This window comes from Pagrus major, chromosome 8, assembly GCF_040436345.1.
Source record: "Pagrus major chromosome 8, Pma_NU_1.0".
In the NCBI taxonomy this organism is placed as follows: domain Eukaryota; kingdom Metazoa; phylum Chordata; class Actinopteri; order Spariformes; family Sparidae; genus Pagrus; species Pagrus major.
The window spans coordinates 4,695,566-4,715,657 of record NC_133222.1 but is presented as its reverse complement, the minus strand read 5'-3'; the positions used below and the strand labels follow the sequence as shown (position 1 = coordinate 4,715,657).

At 42.5% G+C, this 20,092-nt stretch overlaps 1 protein-coding gene across 1 annotated transcript in view; it reads right to left on the bottom strand.

Annotated features, from left to right (window-relative positions):
• b4galnt4a (beta-1,4-N-acetyl-galactosaminyl transferase 4a) overlaps positions 1 to 20,092 on the bottom strand; it is a 135,003-nt gene that overhangs the window by 30,476 nt on the left and 84,435 nt on the right. The window contains exons 6-7 of the mRNA XM_073472674.1: positions 19,291 to 19,391; positions 10,373 to 10,440 (exon numbers count right to left, since the gene is read on the bottom strand). Coding sequence (XP_073328775.1) covers positions 10,373 to 10,440; positions 19,291 to 19,391 — 169 coding nt within the window. The remainder of the gene's footprint in view (positions 1 to 10,372; positions 10,441 to 19,290; positions 19,392 to 20,092) is intronic.

Sequence of the window (20,092 nt, the reverse complement as noted above, 5' to 3'; positions counted from 1 at the left end):
CTTCTCATTCTCCTACCGGCCTGAATGCGTGGACATGGGAAGAAAGAATTTATAGTATCTCACAATGCCTTTGCTCTCCCGGGTTGTGCTACGCTGAAGGGCAGAGAAACATATGCTGCTTTCATCACAGAAAAGTATAATTGTTACATAACGTCAAGTACAAGCTGAGAATTTATCTCCAGGAGGAATGTAGGAGTTGCACAACTGTACATGAGAATTATGGGACAAGGCTAGCAACATTTTCCTTTCAACGAATCCAATGAAATGATCAACTGACAAGTATTGTCTGTGTATCCTTGAGCGCAGACACTCAACGTCAAGCCCATTTATCACTATGTTGACATAATTCATTAGCATGTTGAAGGACAAGCATGGTTAAAGCCGTTTCAAAGCAGCATACATGAAGGCGGGGCGCAAAAGGCGCGATAATCGCTTAAACACGGGGATAACAGCCCACAGTCTCTCCTGGAAGGCATTTATAGTGTTGCACACTGAAAGTGACAGAAACAGTGGAATGTTATAAGAAGAGAGCTTGAGACAGAAGTTGAATCCCTGCTTACTTTCTCACCCACGCACACCTGGCCAGCCAAAAAGACGGGGTGAAAGTCGGGTTGTCGGTTTCGGGAAGTTAGACAAAATCTGGAGTGTTGCACGGAGGTGTGGGTGTGTTAAGATTGATATACTGTTTTTCAAGGGTTTCCTTTGACTCGACCACTGCTACACTCTCTGTCTCGACCGTTCAGCTGGAGAGCAACAGCAACCGACAAATCCTGCAAAATGTGCCTTTAAAGCGATGTGTTGAAAATAAGAAAGGATTATCTTTTTACTCAGATCAATTGCTTTCTGTGTGCATGCTGATGTGCCGATGACATGTCCGCACCAAACTATTGATCTCTTCTCCTGACATCTCGATATGTCCTGAATATTCACCGAGTCACTCTCCAAACAGCTTACATATCCGTCCCCCAGCTCCTCTGAATTTGATTTCTGTGTTTCCTCTGACTGAGCTGACCAATCCGTCTTCGTTACTGTCTCTAATCACGTTTGGCCAGAGGCAGCTCGGTGCTACCGTTTGGTCGTAGTCATGCGTTACTGCCAATAAGATGTCCTCCACCGTGGTCTTTTCACAGCTCAAGAGATGCGCATCAGCACCCCACGAGACACTCTGATTAAACTTAAGCCACTACACACACTGAAACATGGATTTGTGTCTCAGCGGGCGCCCATCACTCATAGGAACAGATGGTGGAGTGAAGGCCTGCGGGAGGAAAGTGGGACAGAGAAGTCATTGCGGCTCGCTGGCAAACAGCTTCGTTTTAATTCAGCCGCTAAAGTCTATCAGCCAATTACCATGAGCGGGGAGAGAGGTTTGCATTAAGCTTGGTATTCACAGTCAAACACAATCAGGTAATGTGTGCACACAAACATAGGAACAGACATTCATTCACATATAAGTGAATGCATACATATCATGACACAGGTGCTTAGCTCGTCTCCAGCGCTCAATCAGTATTCCTACGATGCCATGAGCCCAAGTACTACACTTTCCTCTCTCTCAATGCTTGAGTCTCCCGCACCAGCTAATAGCCAGCAGTGCTTAAATGATTCAATTATAGATACTGAGAGATCCCATAGTGAAATAACTGGTCATTCTCCACTAGGTTCCCCCTCATTGTTGCCTGGAAAAGGCACAGTTAACTCTTTCCTTCCAACTATTATTGGTCTTTGGGGCTTTTTTCTGGTAAGTCATGTGTATAGAAAACAAATGGGAGTGCGATAACAAGCAACGGGAATGAGAAGGAAGAAGAGGAGAAGTTATGAGAAGAGTGAAAGGCCTGAACACTCACAGAGAAAAAGGATGAACACACATCAACGCCCACGTGTCTGTGGAGGATTGGGGCGTAAATGTCACTTCCAGCAGTTTTGTGATGTGAAAGCTGCTCCTTCAAAATGCCAGCTGTGGCTGCCAAGATAACCTTGGGATCCTCTTCTTGCCTTTCCTGCCTCGCCACGCCACTGCCAAAGGTCAGCAGCAGCCATTTTTAATTTCAGTCATTACACCCGAAGGGGGGAAAAATCCAGACAGACCAGATGTATGGAAACCCATCTACACAAACACAGATATCATTTGATTGACTTTCGCTTCTCGCCTCAGATTCAGCCGGCGCTCATTAGTTTCCAAAAATCTTTCAAACAATATTCCCTCTAATCTTCCAACTCGCTGTCAATCACGTCCCCGGTCTGAGCTGCTCAAAGGCTTCAGAAATAGTTGACGTCAGGCACGGCGTCAGACTAGCTCAGTATGCTACTCAGCACAGTTTAGTTTATAGAATTTTAGCGAATGTCAATCTCCCCGGTGTTGTCTCTACAGCCCGAGGCTCTGGTAGCTGTGTCAGAGAGCAGAGGCAGCGTTGACGAGGTTATCTGGGTTTCTCATCTGACTACTCCACTGTCACTCATCAAGCTGCTGTGACAGCACCTAGCAGGCACAGCCAGACTATCACTTCACAGGTAAGCACACGGCTGCAGACAAAGAGTCAGACAGTCCAAAAAAAGGGGGGACATTTTCCAAGCTGAGGTTCCAGTGGCATCAAAAAGAAGCAGCTCTTTTTAGTACATTTTACTTTGATTCACTCCAGTGTGAGTGTGAAAAGGAGTGATTCTGGTCAGAAGTTTGTGCAACTTGTTGTACCCTGTTAAGTAGGGCAGCAACTGAAAAGTATTTACTGACATGTCTACTATTATTTCCTTAAATTGATAATGTATGCTATCCATTCCCAAACTTAAAAATGACCTGGCTCACCAAAAATTTTAATCACAACTCTGATGAACACACGAGACGAAGATGAAGTATTTAAAAATAAATGAAGAATAACACCTGATTTAACGCCTTTGTTTGAGCAATTCTGATTATGTAATTACTCGAGTAAACACTTAAAGTTATGGTAATTTTAAACTTAATTACAAAATTGAAAATACCTCTTATGGCCCACCTGCAGTTCCTTCACAGTAGGATGACCCCCAGCTTGATCTGTCCCCAGAAATGTCCCTTTTTTAACTGTCCGCAACGTGAAACAATATTTCAATAGCAGGAAAGAGAAGACATCAGAGCCTGTGATTGATGTCTCAAAGACAACAGAGAGGGCTGCTCGCTATAGCAGCTTCACATCACTATTTTTCCTCTTCTACTGCTTGCTCATGCTAGTTTTAGAGAAAACCTGTCCCAGAAGCTAGCGAGTGTTAAGTGATTCTGCATCACCACAACATCTTTTCAAGCCAGGTAGAGTGGAGAGGAAGGAGATGAGGAAAAACTGAATAAAGAGAAAAGCAGGCTTAATGAAAAGAGGAGGAAAGGTGCACACATGATTGCAGAGCCTGCTAATTTATCTTCCCAAACATTTTTTGTTTGTAGATAAAAAATACAAAATTGAGGCAGCAATCTGTCAGAGCAAGTATTTCATTTAATAGAGTGAAAAGAGAGTGAAAAGGTAGAAAATTAGAAAAAGTAAAAAAAAAAAACACTTTGTACTCAATTCTTTGAGTCAGCTTTAGTTTATTTAGTGGTCAAAATAAACAGAAGCGGAGTTATCCCCCTTTTTATTCCATGATGAACAACGTTGGATGTTTTACTTATATATTGACCTCTGGACTGGAAATACTGTATCCCTGATTTTCATTTCAGATATCTGGTCACCTAACTTTACGGCCCACGGGTGGCCTGCCGCCCACACTATGGGAGTCACTGGTGTCAGCAATAAAATTATACAGACTATAGAACTTGTGAATTATCGCAGAGGGTCCGTAAGCGCAGCCAATTATTTTGATACTGTCTCAAGTCATGCCACTTTTTAGAGCTTGGTCGATTTTTAACTATATCTTTTCTCGAGGGATTTTAGTCATCAAGCTGAGCCGACATTCGCTGCACCCTCCTCCCCTCCACTGAAGGAATCCTAACCTAGAAATAAAAACGCCAATGGTGGTTGTTTAACAATGAAGACAACAATTCCCATGACCTCATGTTTCACAGTCATCAAACTCTGTCTTTTGACTCGTGCTTTGATTGAGAGACCCCCCCCCCCAGCTACAGAAAATTCTGTGTTATGGACAACTTTAGTACACATTGTTGAGCAGCAGCAGCAGCAACAGACACACCCCCCACACACCCCCACGGGGTCCCCAGCTGGCCACTATTTTTCAACCAGCTGGACATTGTATGCACTAGTGGAAAACACTGCAATGGCCCATTACAACTTCCCAGAGTCCAAGATCGCTTTTTCGAATTGCATTTCTTGTGATATAAACAGAAAACAGACGTGTGTGTTTGTGTTTGTGATTGATAAAAAAGTTAAATTCGTTCATTTACCATCACCTAACAATGATCACTAATCCCTCGTTGTTTTTACCCTTTTCTTTAATACAATATACATATAAAAATGGGCCAAACACAAACAAGTCAAGGAGCATAAAACTGTTGTTTTGATGGATCTTACTACGCATCATTAAATGATATGCTTCATACATAAATCCAAACTTGGATCCATTTCAGTGCCGCAGAGAAAGGAAGAAGGTTTTTTTGTGAGAGCAGTAAAAAGGAAGCTAACAGAAGCGTGACAGACTGAGTCAACAAGAGGGACGAGCACTCTCCATCTTCAAGTTTTATTCAGCAAACTTCAGATGTAGAACTCGGCCAAAACTATTTCACACACACACACTGTGAGTCATTACCTCCAGGTGGTCACGGCCAGGTGGTGTGGATGGCCAGCCGATCTCCCAAACAGGTGTACTGATCCAACTTTCCTGTCCATCCCATCTATTTATATTGCCACCCAGGACAGGCTTTCACACACCGCACAGCAACAGGAAGGCCCCACCCAACCGGTGGCAATTTCCATCAGTTTTTTGCTTCACGCTGTTTGCACCTCTTCCTCTTTTACAGCTTCAAATTCACTCCCCACATGTAATTGTCATTATAGGCAATAGACAGAGTGAGATGGAGAGAGAAGACCATAAAAAGAGAGTGAGAGACGGAGAGAGAGAATGAGGGGCTGATGGGAAAAATGGTGCTTTAGATGAGGGTGGGACACCTGAAAGCTCCGGTTGCAGTCATCCATGATGCAGAGTAACCACAGAGGGACTGCCAACTGGAGGGTACGTCGATTATATATATATGTGTGTGTAGCTATGTGTATGTGTGGGTGTGTGTGTCTTTGTGCACGTGTGTTTGCGGCTTTCAGTAGCCTTTGATTGCATCGCACGGAAACCTCCAAACAGGCGAGTGAAGTGTTTCGTGAACCCCTCAACAACAATATGTTTCGTTCCCTGACAACATGATTCAAGCCTGCAGCAGCCATTAGTCACTGTTCACTTCAGCTCCACTACAGCCGGCCCGTACGGCTCCAATGAACCGAGACGTATAAATAACGGCGGTCCGAAAGCGCAAAAAGAACAACCTTGCTAAAAGTGGGAGTGTCTGCTTTGCTTCATTCTGCTCTCCCCTGTTCAATTCCATTCGTGTCGGGTTGCCCCTCTGTTTTGATTGTGTTCTGCTCCGCGCCATTCAACTCCGTCCTTTTATGCTCCACTTCTACATCAGCTCTGTCCCATTTGGTTCTGTCCTGGGCCCCCGATATGATAATAAGCGGGGAACAGTTGCACATAAACAGCGAGAGCTGTTTTAAATTGCAGCTTTGTGGTAGAATGGAGTCTGTAAATTGGCCCAAATGAACCTGAACTTATTCTTCAAAAACAAATTGCACAAGAGGATCATGCTGCCGAGGGCTCGCCTGATGTGCGATAGCTAATTTTCACAGTTGGTTTCCATCTATAAAAATTGAGTATAATATTCTCGAAACCTAATTCACTGTGTGTAATTATTTCTTTATTTGCCAGGTGATAAAATCTATGTAATGACTGATTATTATTGCTGTCCAGCTTATTTGCTTATTTCAGTTTCATCCCATCAAATTTGAAGAATACATTTTTATGAATACGGGGTTATTAATCCTGCCACACGCACAATTTACCACGCTCGGGAGCACATCAGCTGTGCCGTAAACAGGTCGAGTGTAATGGTGTGTGAGGGATTCATGTCGCGCGGTGCGGCAAGACGGCACATGTGGATGATGACAGATAAACAGTCTTTGCTGCGGGGATGTTCTCAATAAAGTCATCGGATTGTAGAGCGGGATTTGAAATGGTGCGGTATTTAATGAACACCACACGTTCATATAAATGTGAATGTGCTCGCCCATGCACGGGAACATCAAACTAGATTTTGGGTTTATTATCTTAAGCGAGACTTTCACGCCGTCTTTGACACACTTCCCCTAAAGCTTCTGATGGAGTCAAATAAAAACAGATTTGACTTTGGTCATTAGCCCCTTCCACCCGCCAAACTCTACCTTTTTATCTCTGGTAGGTGACATTTCATCATCTGACAGTGGAATCATAAATCACTTTACACATCAGGGTATTAAAACATTAAAGTATTTTCAGAGGAAGTTACCAAGCAGCAACTTGTGGGTGAGTATGTGTGTGTAAAGTGATGGATATCACTGTTGTATCGGAGCTCAGCTGGCTGGAGAGCACACGGAGAAGAACAAAGCTCTCCTGGAGTGGAATATTTTATTTCATGACAGCCTGCTGACATTTCTACATACGTGAACCCATGCACACACACCGAAATACACGGTAACAGGTCACAGAACATGCAACGTCACGCCCTAAATGTCTTTGTAGAACAAGCTTTTTAATGTACCTGCCGTATTCTACCTGCATGCCTCGGTACTCTGTTGTTGTCTTGTTATTGTCACAGAACGCTAGACGCTTGTCAGACAGGAAGAGAAAAGAGACAAACTTTTCAGCTGCCTCCTCCTCCTCCTCCTCCTCCTCCTCCTCCTCCTCTCTTTTCTTCTTTGACGTTATCTTGTCACCTCTCTGCGCTCTCTTGTAGTCTGGAGTGCCTGCTGTGCTAACCAGGCCCGGTTAATCCTACGCACAGACGAACACAAACACTCGCCAACAGGTCCTGGCCTGCGTTCAGCCCCGTATGGTATTAATGAATTTTCATTCATTATATAAAATGTTTGTGGTGTGTGTGTGTGTGTGTGTGTGTGTGTGTGTGTGTGTGTGTGTGTGTGTGTGTGTGTGTGTCTGTGGGTTTCATAGTGTGCCTTTACAAAGGAAGGCAGAATGTAAAGCAGATGCATGATTTTAATGAGCATTAAAGATTTTCTCGTGGTTTTACGCATCTTAGTAACCCTTCTCAGAATGATTCATTAAGAGTTATGATGAGACCTCGGAGTGATGCAGTGAGTCAGAATAAATGAACGGCAACTTCAAATTAATCGTGTAATAAAAACTGAATGTAGTGCGTCATGAGACACGCATCTGCTGAATGTGCTCCACCTTTGTTTTTCAAAGTTTGGTCTCTCTTATATGATATTGACACTGATGTAACACGACTACATGCACAATTGTCACGCACGTGACAAGGCTGAGTATCAGTAGTCTGGATTTTTAATATTCCAGGAGTGCACTTTTCTAATCTTTCTAAAAAAACCAGCACTGAGTTAAACTCCAAAAGCTTTAATGCCTCATTTGATGCAATTACTTCTATTTTGCATGATACTGTGGAGTTGTGAGGATAAGTGTATTAAAAAAAAATAAAAAATAAAAACCTGCAGGACACATTACACAAATGGTCTGTGGGATGCAAAAACATCAGTGCCTGTGATCTGTGTGTGTGTGTGTGTGTGTGTGTGTGTGTGTGTGTGTGTGTGTGTGTGTGTGTGTGTGTGTGTGTGTGTGTGTTGTTTAACAGTAAAATGTACTAAAACTGATATGACAGTATTTTAGTTGATAGATGAGAAATGAAATCACTCTGATCTTCCACAGATTTAGCTTTAATCATAAGCTGAGTCGGGATCACGAAGTCATTAGTGCCACTAAGACTTTATCTGATCATCAGCTGATTTCTCATGAACACACCTACACTCACTGCCACCAAACAAAGAGGTTTGTTTTCTGCTTTTGCTCCACACAGCTATTAATACTGCTGCTGCTGTCAACACTGCACTGCGACCTGATTCATGAAGAATTCAACTAGTAAACATTATTTCTTTGATACATCAGCATATGTGCCGTCCTTGAGACCTCAGAAATAGGGTTTCGATTTCGAAACCAAAGTGGTGGTCTGGGGGGGAAATAATAAATAATAATAATTACTAAACTGCAACAGCATTTTTACATTAAATTAGTTCAATTGTACTTTTAATCCTCATAAAACATGCAGGATAATTCGCCCCCTGGTGTGAACTCTGGCATAAAGTAACATTCATCGCTTTTAGTTTATCTTTCGCTCCTGCTCCTTTAGAGGGTCTGCACACAGCATCCTCTATTTTTGTCAGCATCTTGATTCTGATATCAGTGATGGACAGAAAAATTGATGTGTCAGATAATACAAAATGCATGACCCTTTCCCTCAAAACTTTATCTCAGAAAAGGGAATTTTACTGTCCAGCATGTCTGAATTTTGCTCTGATTTGAGTTTTTCTTCCTCCTTCAAAATCTCTTTGCTTTTCTCCCCCTTGTGAGAAAGACGAGCAACACAACAGTTGCCTACTCGCTGTACAGTGCCAGAAACAGGCCGTGAAAACTGAAAAATGTGTCAGATATTTGGAGAAAGTACAGGATAGCTGTGACCCCAGGAGGAAACTGGATGATGTACATCTCCATCAGACATCTGAATGTACAGTATATTTCATCATCTGGTATGTCGTCATGTTTATACAGCTAACAGCTAACAGTGAACAGTGGTATATCTTGTATGGTGACTCCAGTCACACATGGGGATTTTGCTTCTGCCCTGCTGATACGAGACGGCTTTCTGATTGATACATATATTGATATTATATTCTGATACTTATTATTTAGAATGAAAGATATGTTCCTAATTCTTGCTTCAGGACCCATCATTGTAACTTTTACAGCAATGTGGGCTGGTCATCCCTCAAACTGTGTGGTCTACAACACTGGTACATCTTAATGTATAACAGTATCTTATCTAAGGCAGATTTCCTATTTACTTAAGCCAGAAGTTTTTTTATTTTTGCAAAGCAGTCACGATCTTGGCCTCAGTTTAAAGAGCCGGATCAGAGGTCGGCAAAACAAGCCTGTTCTACTTTGGCCCTTGGTCCTCGAATGACCTGCAGGCCGAGCTCAAACTTTCAGACTTTTGTCTCTTTAGAAGAACTTTAAGTCAGAATAATGGACGTGGTGACTGCTAGCTGCTGCTGCTTCACACGTGCCACAGTAATGTTGCCTTGTTGTCGCATTAATATGAAATGCATTTTGTAGTATTTATCGTTGCTGCTGTGATGTGATGTGTCATGCGCTAGTTGCTGTATATAACCTTGTTTTTTAATATTAGCATATTAATATAACCCAGCCCTAGAAGGCTGCTTCGACCTGTTTTCTTCTTAGTAAATCACGATATGACTCATATTACCACCGTATCCATGATGCTCAGCTGTCAGGCATAAGTGTAAATAACTAAACACAGTTTCTCATTTTCCTCTATTGTTTGCATTCATCAACCATTTTGTACCAGAAATCGCTAAAATATTCTGAACCGTTGCTACAAACACCACTGGCAGTGTGTGTGTGTGTGTGTGTGTGTGTGTGTGTGTGTGTGTGTGTGTGTGTGTGTGTGTGTGTGTGTGAATAATTTAAGGAAGCACTCCACAGCTTCACCCAATCAGGCCAAACAAATGAGGGAAGCCCAAAGGAATAAAAGCATCGTTTCTCAGGATCTCCTCTCTTGCTGTATAATCATATCAACTTAACAATGACTTTAGAGGCAAACTGCAGATCAGTGCGCACACTAAAGGGTGCTTTTATGCAAGCGGCTCCCAGCAATTAGGGAGAGAGATGTGTTGAATCTGAGAGGAGCTGATTAGGTTAATACATTCTCATCTTACATTGAGAGAAAGAGGCCTTTCAACTACAAAGATCCTCCACACTCTGACACCCGATGAGAGCACTCACAAACGTATGTGAAAGTACAGATGAGACACATCACCTGCTGTCTGGTGTCCAGTGAACAAATATTCTGGAGTAATTATTTTATAAAAGAGGCACGAATGATCTCTACGCAGAGCATTATGGGTACAGACAGCTACTTAACAGGCAGAGAGATCCTTAAGCGATAACAGCCACAAGACGGGTCCACAGAGAAGCTCCAGTGGTGGTTGTGTATTTGTCAAGCTCACTTCAAGATGTGAGCAGGGCTTCCTCCTGCTCTCTGCAAGCAGCTCGAGAGTGAAATAACTGTGCCGTTAAAGAAACGTGTGTGGTTGTCACAGGTACTTACTGCACAGACTTGGAGGACTGGGACCTGAACTTGCTGAACTCGCCTGGAGCGGTCCACTCTGTACCCAGCTGCAACACACAAGACAGGAGGCACAGATCAGAGAGAGCCAGTGGGAGAGGAAGAGAGGGGGAGAGGGAGCAGCGAGAGACATGTTGAAGCACAACTGAAGAAAAAAATCCCTTTTTAGAAATCAACTTTGTGAGAAAAAACATTGATTTTCTGATTTTTAGACACTGAATATGACTAAACTGGACGGGCCCTGTCTGTAAACAAGTAGGATTACAAAGAAATTCAGAGAGCAGATTGATTGTTTGAAAAGGAGGCGAGATCATGAGATCGTCTTTGGTTATGATAGCACAGCAAATGAAGAATAATTGGAAAAACACAATAATGTGCCCCGAAGCAACAGGGACAGTCAATCAGGAGGGCGAGCTCTGACAGGCAAATTGAGCAAACAGATGAGAGCTAATGCCTATAAATAGAAAGAAAATCGGAAACAGCCATTCCCTGCCAATACCAGCTCTAAGAAGCCGGCTCATCAGGACCCCTGGGGCCCCCATTTCAGCCGAATCAGTGCCCATTCATTTCCTCAGCAAGCCAACGCGACTAATTAGGGCCCCCGCTGCCGCTGATCCATAATGAAAGAATAAGGCTAAGATCACAGTGGGCTTGCTTTTAATTGTTTATGCTGGCCGCACGTCAGGGTTTGAAAACTGGTCAGAAAACATTGTGGGGTGTGATGCTAATGGATCACAAGGGCCTTTCAGCTTGTAAATAGCTGCTGGGTACCACAGTGTTTCAGAGAGAGAGCGGCACAGACGGCAACGCACACCTACAAAATAATCACACGCACACACTCGTACGAAGGCAATTATATAATGGCATCTCTGAATGCATTTGCTGGCATGAGAAGAGAGCCACTACGGGAGAAGAAAACCTCAAAAAAACAGGCAGTAATGTCCGTCCAAAATCAACCAGGCCCCTGGCAGTCTTGTAAGCCTCTGAGAGTCTCTGTGAAGCAGTTGGCTGGAGTGGACGAGGACACAATGTGTGCTACTGTGCCTTCACTGTGAAGCCCCGACAGCACGCTGCTGCCGTAGTACATTTCCACACCAACAGTTTCCTCGCGTACTCCTCCTCCGGCAACAGAAGAAGGCAGGAGACTGGTAGGAGTTAAAATCGCTGGGAGAGAATATTTAAATGAAAAAGTGAGGAAGGTGGTAGATTAAGCTCAGTCAGCTTAAAGTTGATTCACATTAAAGATGAAAACTTTTCTTCAAGCCAATATACATTTCAATGTGTATTGACATTCAATTGCTGGAAACTGCTTTGTGTTGATTTTCAATTACAGTTATTTGAAGTTGATAGAAGTTGAGTGGAGAGCGTGCTCACTCATAAACGCTGTGACGCTAATTCGGTCTCGGGTCGCCTTTCAAGATGAAATCTAAGTTTTAAAGGATATGTTGCACCAGCAGTGTAGCTTCTATCTGCTAGCCTCAAACAGGGATGATGAGCAGGCTACACTGCTGGTAAGCTCACTTCTGGCATCATTTCTCTATTTTCAAGTTCGTCTCCAGTCCAAACCAACGCTGAGCCAAGAGACATCACTTGAGGCAAATGTCATACAGCTCCCTCTGGAGCCACAAAAAGCTCTGTGCACCTTTTTTATTCCCCCCTCACCTGTAAACAGACTGAATTTTTCCACTGGAAGTTTCCACTCACTGTCGGTCAACTTTCAAACCACACAAGCGCAGTTGACCTATTGGTACGCCAGCATGCTAACTTGCATTTGCTAACCTAGCTACCCATTTTACTTGTCCGTCCCTCAGTAGCTTCAAGTTTCATAAAAGGTTGGGTGAAACATAAATAAAGCAGAATGTGATAACTTGCTTATTCTTTCTGGCATATACTTTGACAAAACAGTACAAAACCCATACATTTAATGTTCTACCTCATCAACTTCATTTATGTTTGTACATATATATATATTTATTCTGAATATCAAAGGGGCAACAAAAGACTGGAACGCTTAAAAATCACCTGTTAACAACATTTCACAGGTAAACAGGTTCATTGGTAACAGCTGATCATGTCACAGTTGGGTATGAAAGGGCCACCGTCCACAGGAACATGATTGTAGAACCAATATTACATGGGCTCAGGAACATATCGTAAAACTGCTGCTAACAGTTCATCTGTTAATGATTGCATTGTTTTTATTCCACACAGCATCAGGACGTTTTTTGAATCCGGGGTTTATAATAGTAAAACAATAATGGCTTGGTTTTCGATGCTGCTGTGCTAAAAACTGCCTTGTGATTACTGCAAAATGTTGCTTTCAGAGACCAGTCAGCTCATTAAGACACCAGTACTGCAAACCTGTAGATGCTGCACTCGTTAATTATCCACATCAGGCTCAACACCCCCACTGCCTCCTTTTTGTATTGTCTACGCCTCTTATTGTTATGATTGTTTGGAAAACAATACTTGTGTTTCACTATTCTTGTGTAGTATGGAGCGTGTACGGCAACGCTTTTGTTTTTTTTCTCATAAATAAATGAAAACCGTTAACTCGTTTAACTCCTAGACTGCTTTAAGTTTTCATTATGTTTTGTTCGGCTCACCCTGATTTCTGACAGCAACAACTGCATAAAGTGGTGCAGTGGGATCTCATTTAAGCTGTCTCCCACACAAGAATTATTATTAAAATAAAATGTGTGTCGCTGCAAAGTGCTGTTGGTTTATTAAGAGCCTTCAGTGAAAGTTAAATGACTTTGACGAATCATGGCCGAACGGAGGAGGCATCTCAGCAGAACTTTAAAAATCTTCCAAAGCAGAGCGAAAAAAATCTGCAACTTAAAACTTTGCACTGAATATAAATGGGAAACTCGCAAGACAATACTGTTGCAAATGTCTCCGGTTACTGAACTTACATGTTTGTATTCTCACTGTGAGCAAACAGTTTTCTCAGAAGGAGCTTAGATAAAGAAAAAAAAAAGAGAGTGATCACACAGCAGAGGCAGCACTGCAAAAATATTCATCTCAGCAAGCCCTGTTATCTACTGCTGACTCTCAATACAGCAAAAATGTTTTATTTTATAATAAGTGAAAAGAAATCTTTGTACAGGCAAAAAAAACACAAAAGTTTAGTTTGTTTTCAAAGCATGTGAAAATTTAGAGGAGGAATGAAAGCACGGCGAAAGCAAAAAGAGGTGATGTCATCTCACTTTAGAGTGAAAGAGCAGATAAATATCGTGTCGAGATGGATTTTAATCAAAGAAAATTCGACCTCTCGCCAGTTAAATTGAAGAGGCTACATCTATAACGACTTTTGTATGCATGCATGTGATGTTTTATAAGGTTCTGAACTCATTCAGTCGTTCATGACCTTTTCTTCCGTGTCAATCCATTTCCCCTCGCCTGAATCTCTCAGTATCTCAGTCTCCTTCAGTGTTTTGAATGATCAGGTTCAGTGAAGTTTTTATAACATGTAGTTTCACACAAAGGAGGAAAAACATAAATGCCAAGGAGCGAGCCATTTTCCAAAATTAAAAGATTTTATTTTTTTCATTTCTCTTCTTGTCAGATGGTTACTCGGCTGTACATGAGCAGAGGCAGGATCAAAGGCGCTGTTACAAGGACAAATAACAGCGTTGTACCTCAGTTTCCCGAAAGTGGCAGCTGTTCTCCAAAGGTACGCGTGTGCGTGCGGTATAGACACGAGTATACGCGCACACACACACACACACGCACGCACCTCACACACATGCGCACATATGCACAAAGACATGTTTCCCACTAAATGGTGAGTCATTGCTTATCGAGGGCAGCAAAGCAGGTGGGAGGTAAATTGTAGGGCAAGCAGCCAGGGAGTCATGATGGGCAACACACACAGACACACACACACACACACACACACACACATATCACAAACATATCACATCCTAAAACAAACCCTTTAACTGACACATTGTCTTATTTTGCTTCTACCTGGTCTCCTTGGAGAAATAAGGCAGGGACCTTGAGACCAAATTTCTTAGACCTAAAGCAGACGAACAACCCAGACATACACCAGCCTTACTCTAACATAACCTCTTTCTTCTTTCTTCTCTCTCTCACACACACACGCATATACACACACACACACACACACACACACACACTGTGTCTTTGTGTGCACCTCACCCACATATGTAGGTACCTTGAGAAAACTCATTTCAGGTGGCCACTGGCCCTGAAACACTGAAAAGCGAAACTCAAAACAGGGTCACGAAATATAAGAAATAATGTAATAGAGCTATGGAGACTTTACTCCTCTCTCTATCAACCCGTTCTTCCATAAACTCTGTTTTTGTCTCCGTATGAGAAGAAAGACATAAAAGCGAAACAGCTGACCTGTCATGTAACTTCAGAGTGCTGTTTTCTTTCTCTTATTTCGTCTCGCCTTGTGCACGAGGACATGAGGACACACAGGCCATGAGGTAAGATGTATAAATTTGGGAGGGGTCGGGACTGCAAACTGTTCGTAGGTGCAAAACCAGGACAAGAAACCTGACATTCAGAGAGAAGTTCAGGGGAATAAACGCCAAACTCCACCTAGCTGCATCAGTGCCATGACCCTGACGTTGCACATGGTTGCCCATTATTAATGCTTTAAAGGTACACTTGTGTTTTTCTTGCCATAGCTTGTAAACATTTCCTCATTGAGAAAGCCTGATTGTAACGTGGAAAGCCTCTAACTTGCTTAATCAATCAAGTGAAAGGGCAGAGGTCTCTGTGATGAAGTAATGATAAGAAAGATGAAAAAACTAATATGTGTGTCAAGATATAACATATACAACATCTGTATGACGAAGCCAAAAACATAAATAAGGTATAAATGAAGGATTTGATCTGCTCTGATTCATTTAGGGACTGAAACTGTTTTGGCACATTGGGAGCTGTCATGACAGGGAAGTTCAGGTGTAATCAGGTGTCATTAATTATTAATGCTACATGACATTTAGGCATTAACGAGCATCTTGCTGTGCGTTCTAGCTCATTGTTGAGGTTTACTGAGAGAGATTGTTGAGTCTCATTCCAAGGTCGTCGATATTTATTTTGTTTTTTTCAGCCAGGTGTTAAAAACTAAAATATTCTTCTATTATTTGGCAGCTATGACTCATCCACAAAGCAGGTTATCTACTCATCAGGAGGTTGGTGGTTCGACCCCCGGATCCCCCGGCTGCATGTCGAAGTCTCCTTGAACTCGATTTGTCGAGGTGCTGTATCGCTCCCGATGAGCAGGTGAACACCTTGCATGGCAGCCTCCGCCATCAGAGTGTGAATGTGAGTGTTTAGGTTCTTCTTTAACCAACTTGGAGGCTCCAGAAAGAAAAAAAAACAGCCTTTGACCTCAGTATAGACAACAGAGTCTGTTGTCACTGGTCTAATTGCAATCAACTTGATGTGAAACAGCTGCACTTAGAGCCATAGTTGACAACAGTTGCGACCTCTGGGCACACTTGTCTCATTAAGCAGTAAATCTCTGCTCCCTCAGGTGGGACCACACTCACAGTTCATGAGACAAGTCTATTTGAATGAATCACATGGTTTTAAATGATGTTTTTCCCTCCTTCAAAGCTCTTCCTCCACTGCAGATACTTCAAACTGGCTGGAGGTTTGTAATCTATCACAATTATCCTCATGTCTGTTTTAATTGTTGTCAAAGTTACATTATCAGTGGGTGGTTGGACAGCTGTTGGAGTAGCTTGAATCAAACATTGTGCACACACTAATGTAACTGCAGGAATAAAAGCAAACACAGACATGCTGCCTGCCGTGATGGATTGCCTATCTCAAGCAGGTTTAATATTTTAATCTTGGGGGCATCCATTTTCCTCCCTGTTTGTTTTCTTTTTTTTAATTTATGTCTTTCCAAATGGATTACTGGGTGCATGGAGGTTGCAAATTTCGGCTTGGAACTTCAACAAAGAATGAAAGTGATTATACGCTTGTCATGGTTTTCAATCCAAAATGCTATTTTACTATTTTTGCACAGAGGCTGCCGCCTGGCAGTCAAGTATGTGAAAAACACCAGAATAGGCCTCACAGCAAACATTTTGACTTGTCATAGTGGGTAAAGCACAGGTGTTACTAAGCTCATTAACTAAGGTTGTCCCAGTAAGACATGACAGGGTGACAGTGAGCCAGCGTGCACAATACGAGGATACTAAAAAGTGAAGCAGCTCAAGCATCATTTTTTATACCTTTCACTCTTCCTTCTGTTGGTTAGCAGTGAATTTTTAAGATGGTGTATCATTTCACATATGAAGTAATCCATTACTTCTGACAAAGTCTTACCAGACTGAGAATGAGCAGCTACTGTTGCTATCAAGTCTCATATTGATTCCACCTCCCTAGGCCTAGTTTCCTGTGTGTCACTGTCTATTTGTCTTTTTGTGTCTGAGCAACACAACATAAGCATCACAGCCCGTGTGACGTACATCAGTCACGGTGAGCGCTGCATCGGTGCATGAACGCACACACACAAACCTGCACACACACACACGCGCATAATGCTACTCCTAAGGCTCTCTCAATATCAGACAGGCCCCGGTCTGGTTCAGTGGGAAGCTCTGCGGGAGCTGTCTGGACATTCTGATTGAGGGGAAAATCTCATTACAGATTAGCTGTGGGCAAAAAATATGATTAATGCCACGACGGGACAATGGATGATCGTCGCTCGCATTAGGTACATTCGTATGCGCACAGATTATGTCCCAGCAGGACTGAGGAGGAGAGAGGTCTTATTAGAAACCCCCCCCCCTTCCTTGGACACACTGGCCAGACTAACGTGAAAGGAACAGAGGAACTGACCATGACTCAAGGTCAATTTTGTAAGTAGGATTAAACTTTTCTATCTTTACATGTACCGTATGTGTGTTTTTGTATATACGTGTGCTGGAGAGACAGAAGTGGCATTGCTAGATGATGTAATCTTTTCATTAAGATGTCCTGCAGGGGGAATCAGGATGTATCAGTCACATCCGGTACATCATTCGAAAAAGCTCGCCAGGAAAATGCTGACAGGGGTCTCCACAGAAACATTGCGGTAACGCTTCAGCTCCCTGCATCTCGTCCTATCACAGCCAAATGTCTCGTGGCAGCACATTCCATATATAGCCAGTTCACCATCGAGGATGACACCGCTGTGACCACTGACATAAAGTCGCAATCCTTTAGAATACCGAGTGTATTTTTAGAGCAGTGAGTCAGGTTATGAATTGAGCAGGAAATTACAGCCAGGCCCTTAGTGTGAGTAAAGATAAGAGACTGCCCAAATCATCAGACAGCGGCATAGGCATACAGTCCAATGATTTAAAAGTTTCCGCATTATCTCTGCAAAAGTTTCTCCACACAAGGTTTTCCACACAAACCCGATGTGAGGGATCAAATATGACTTATGAAACTTGGATACCCTCTCCTGTAACGTTGCCCAGGTCCGATGTTTCCAGGGTGCTATCTTCTGCAGTTTTTAATATGTGCACTCACAGGGTGCTATGTTTCTGGGGTCCTATTTTCCCCAGTTCTAATTATGTTCACTCTCAGAGTCCTAAATTTTCAGGGTCCTATATTTACAAATGTCCTACGTTCCCTAGTTTTTAATATGTGCTCTGTCAGGGTCCTATATTCCCAGTCCCCTATTTTCTCCAGAATTTCTCTTTATTTTCTTGTTAGACTTTTTCCTTCTGAACTTCATGCAGACAGATGGGTCAGATAATGAGGGACGGGGAGCCGAGAGTCAGATTTTTATCTGTGAACCACGACGTGTCTCTGAAGACAGGGGAGGCAGCGAGGCCTGTCCATCAGCCGGCGGCAGAATGAATGATCCCTGGCCACAGCTCTGCTCCCCTGCTATCACCTAGATGATATTTCTCCGCTGCTAAATGTCACATCAATATTCGCTGCCGGCTAATTAATCTCAGCTCCCATGGAACCTGATGGCATCTCACATCCTGTTGGAATACAGATGGCTCCATAGCTGAACCTTTGCTCTTAACACACATTTGTCCAGAGCACTCACACTGCACGGCGCGGTTTTAACACTGTGCAACCTCATGCATCTTTTTCCTTCTTTAAAATTTAAGAAGGTTTCACCGAGAACACTTTATTAGTGAAGGCAGGAGCGGCACAGCTTGACTTTTATTCAATAGCGGGTGTAGGGTAGTTCAAGGATAGATGGAGAAAGGAAACTATTTTTTTACAGGGTGTGCTATAGGAGATTTCAGTCTCTTGTATTCTGAGCTGTGTTGGAGGTGAGTGATAGCCTGAGCGTTGGGATGGTGACATGAGGTGAGCGGGTGATTACTAAAGACGAACACTGTAAAACCGCTTAGTGTCCCTGCTGGTTCTCCGAGGCGGAGCATACAAGGCTTATAATGTTGACTGTCGCATCATGACTGTCAGATCTTAGCAGAATTAGTCCAACAGCCTTACAATGTCATTAATAAATACATTTCTAGCGAACATATTTCAGTCATTGAGTGCGTCCTTATCGATGAAAGGAAGAGAATCCATTAGTTGCCATTCAGAGCTGTGAGTCACCCTTAGCCTGAATATCATATCAGATAAGTCACTGTGAAGTCTAATGATAAGGGTTTGGCTTCCCTGCACATATTTCACTGTGAAAGTGCTTCTTTCCCAGAGGTATATATTATACAAAGTGTTTTTTTGCTATTTAAGTCATGACATTGAGGAGTTTGAAACTATTTTGGCCCCAGGTGATTCACTATCTTCCTGCTGCAAAAGCTTGTTTCCAAGCAACATTAGGTAAAACCAGCGAATGTATTCAGAGTCTTGGAAACGTGTGCTTAATGAATTTGCTGAGGGTTTAAACGACTCTCTCTGAGATTCAGATGTTGTAAAAGAGTGCTTACCTGTCCTACATAGACCAGCAGTCTGGCGTTGAGAGGGCTCTCATCAGGACTCAGCCAGAACTCGGAGTTATCATCAGACGATACCGAGAACTGGAAATCGCCTGAAGGGGAAAAACATGATCAAAGTGTGCGTTAGTGGAAGTAGACAGGTACGATCCCAGTTAAATATAATCAGAGTGTAATCAGACAGGACATGACCTCATAAAAAGATTCTTAGGTGTAAAAATGAACCTAAGAATCCGATGCCCGGACCGCTTCTGGCAGTGGTAAGAGATGACACATTTAGCCGAGGATGATATCAAAAAGTGTTACTGCAACTTAATCTCCAATTCATATGCAATAACTGAGTGAGTGAGAAATGAACACAGAGATCCAAACCACGAGGAGTTTGAAGAATAACTGAGCAGCCAGTAAGAGTTTGTAATTAATGATATCTTCATGTATTAAAGGTGAAAGGAACAGGAGCTGCTTGAAGCTACTTTACCCTTTAACTGATTCATGTCTCAAGCTGTTGCCTGAGACTCTTTATGTTGTGAAAAGTAAGAAATAGTGTAAAGACTAAGATGATAAATTAAGTCATTTTAATTTTTAAAGGCTTAATCTAAGGTGAAATAAAAAGGTGTTCTATGTTTAGTACAGTCGTTCTGCTGTTCATGAGATAGATAGATCACGAGATAAATGAGAAGTTAATATTTTTTATACAGGTTATTAGGTCAGATTTTTAATTCAAGGGGAGAAGGAGTAGGATTTAATAAGCGTATACTTCTCCCTGCTCCTTTTCGAACATGTAAACTGTGAGTTT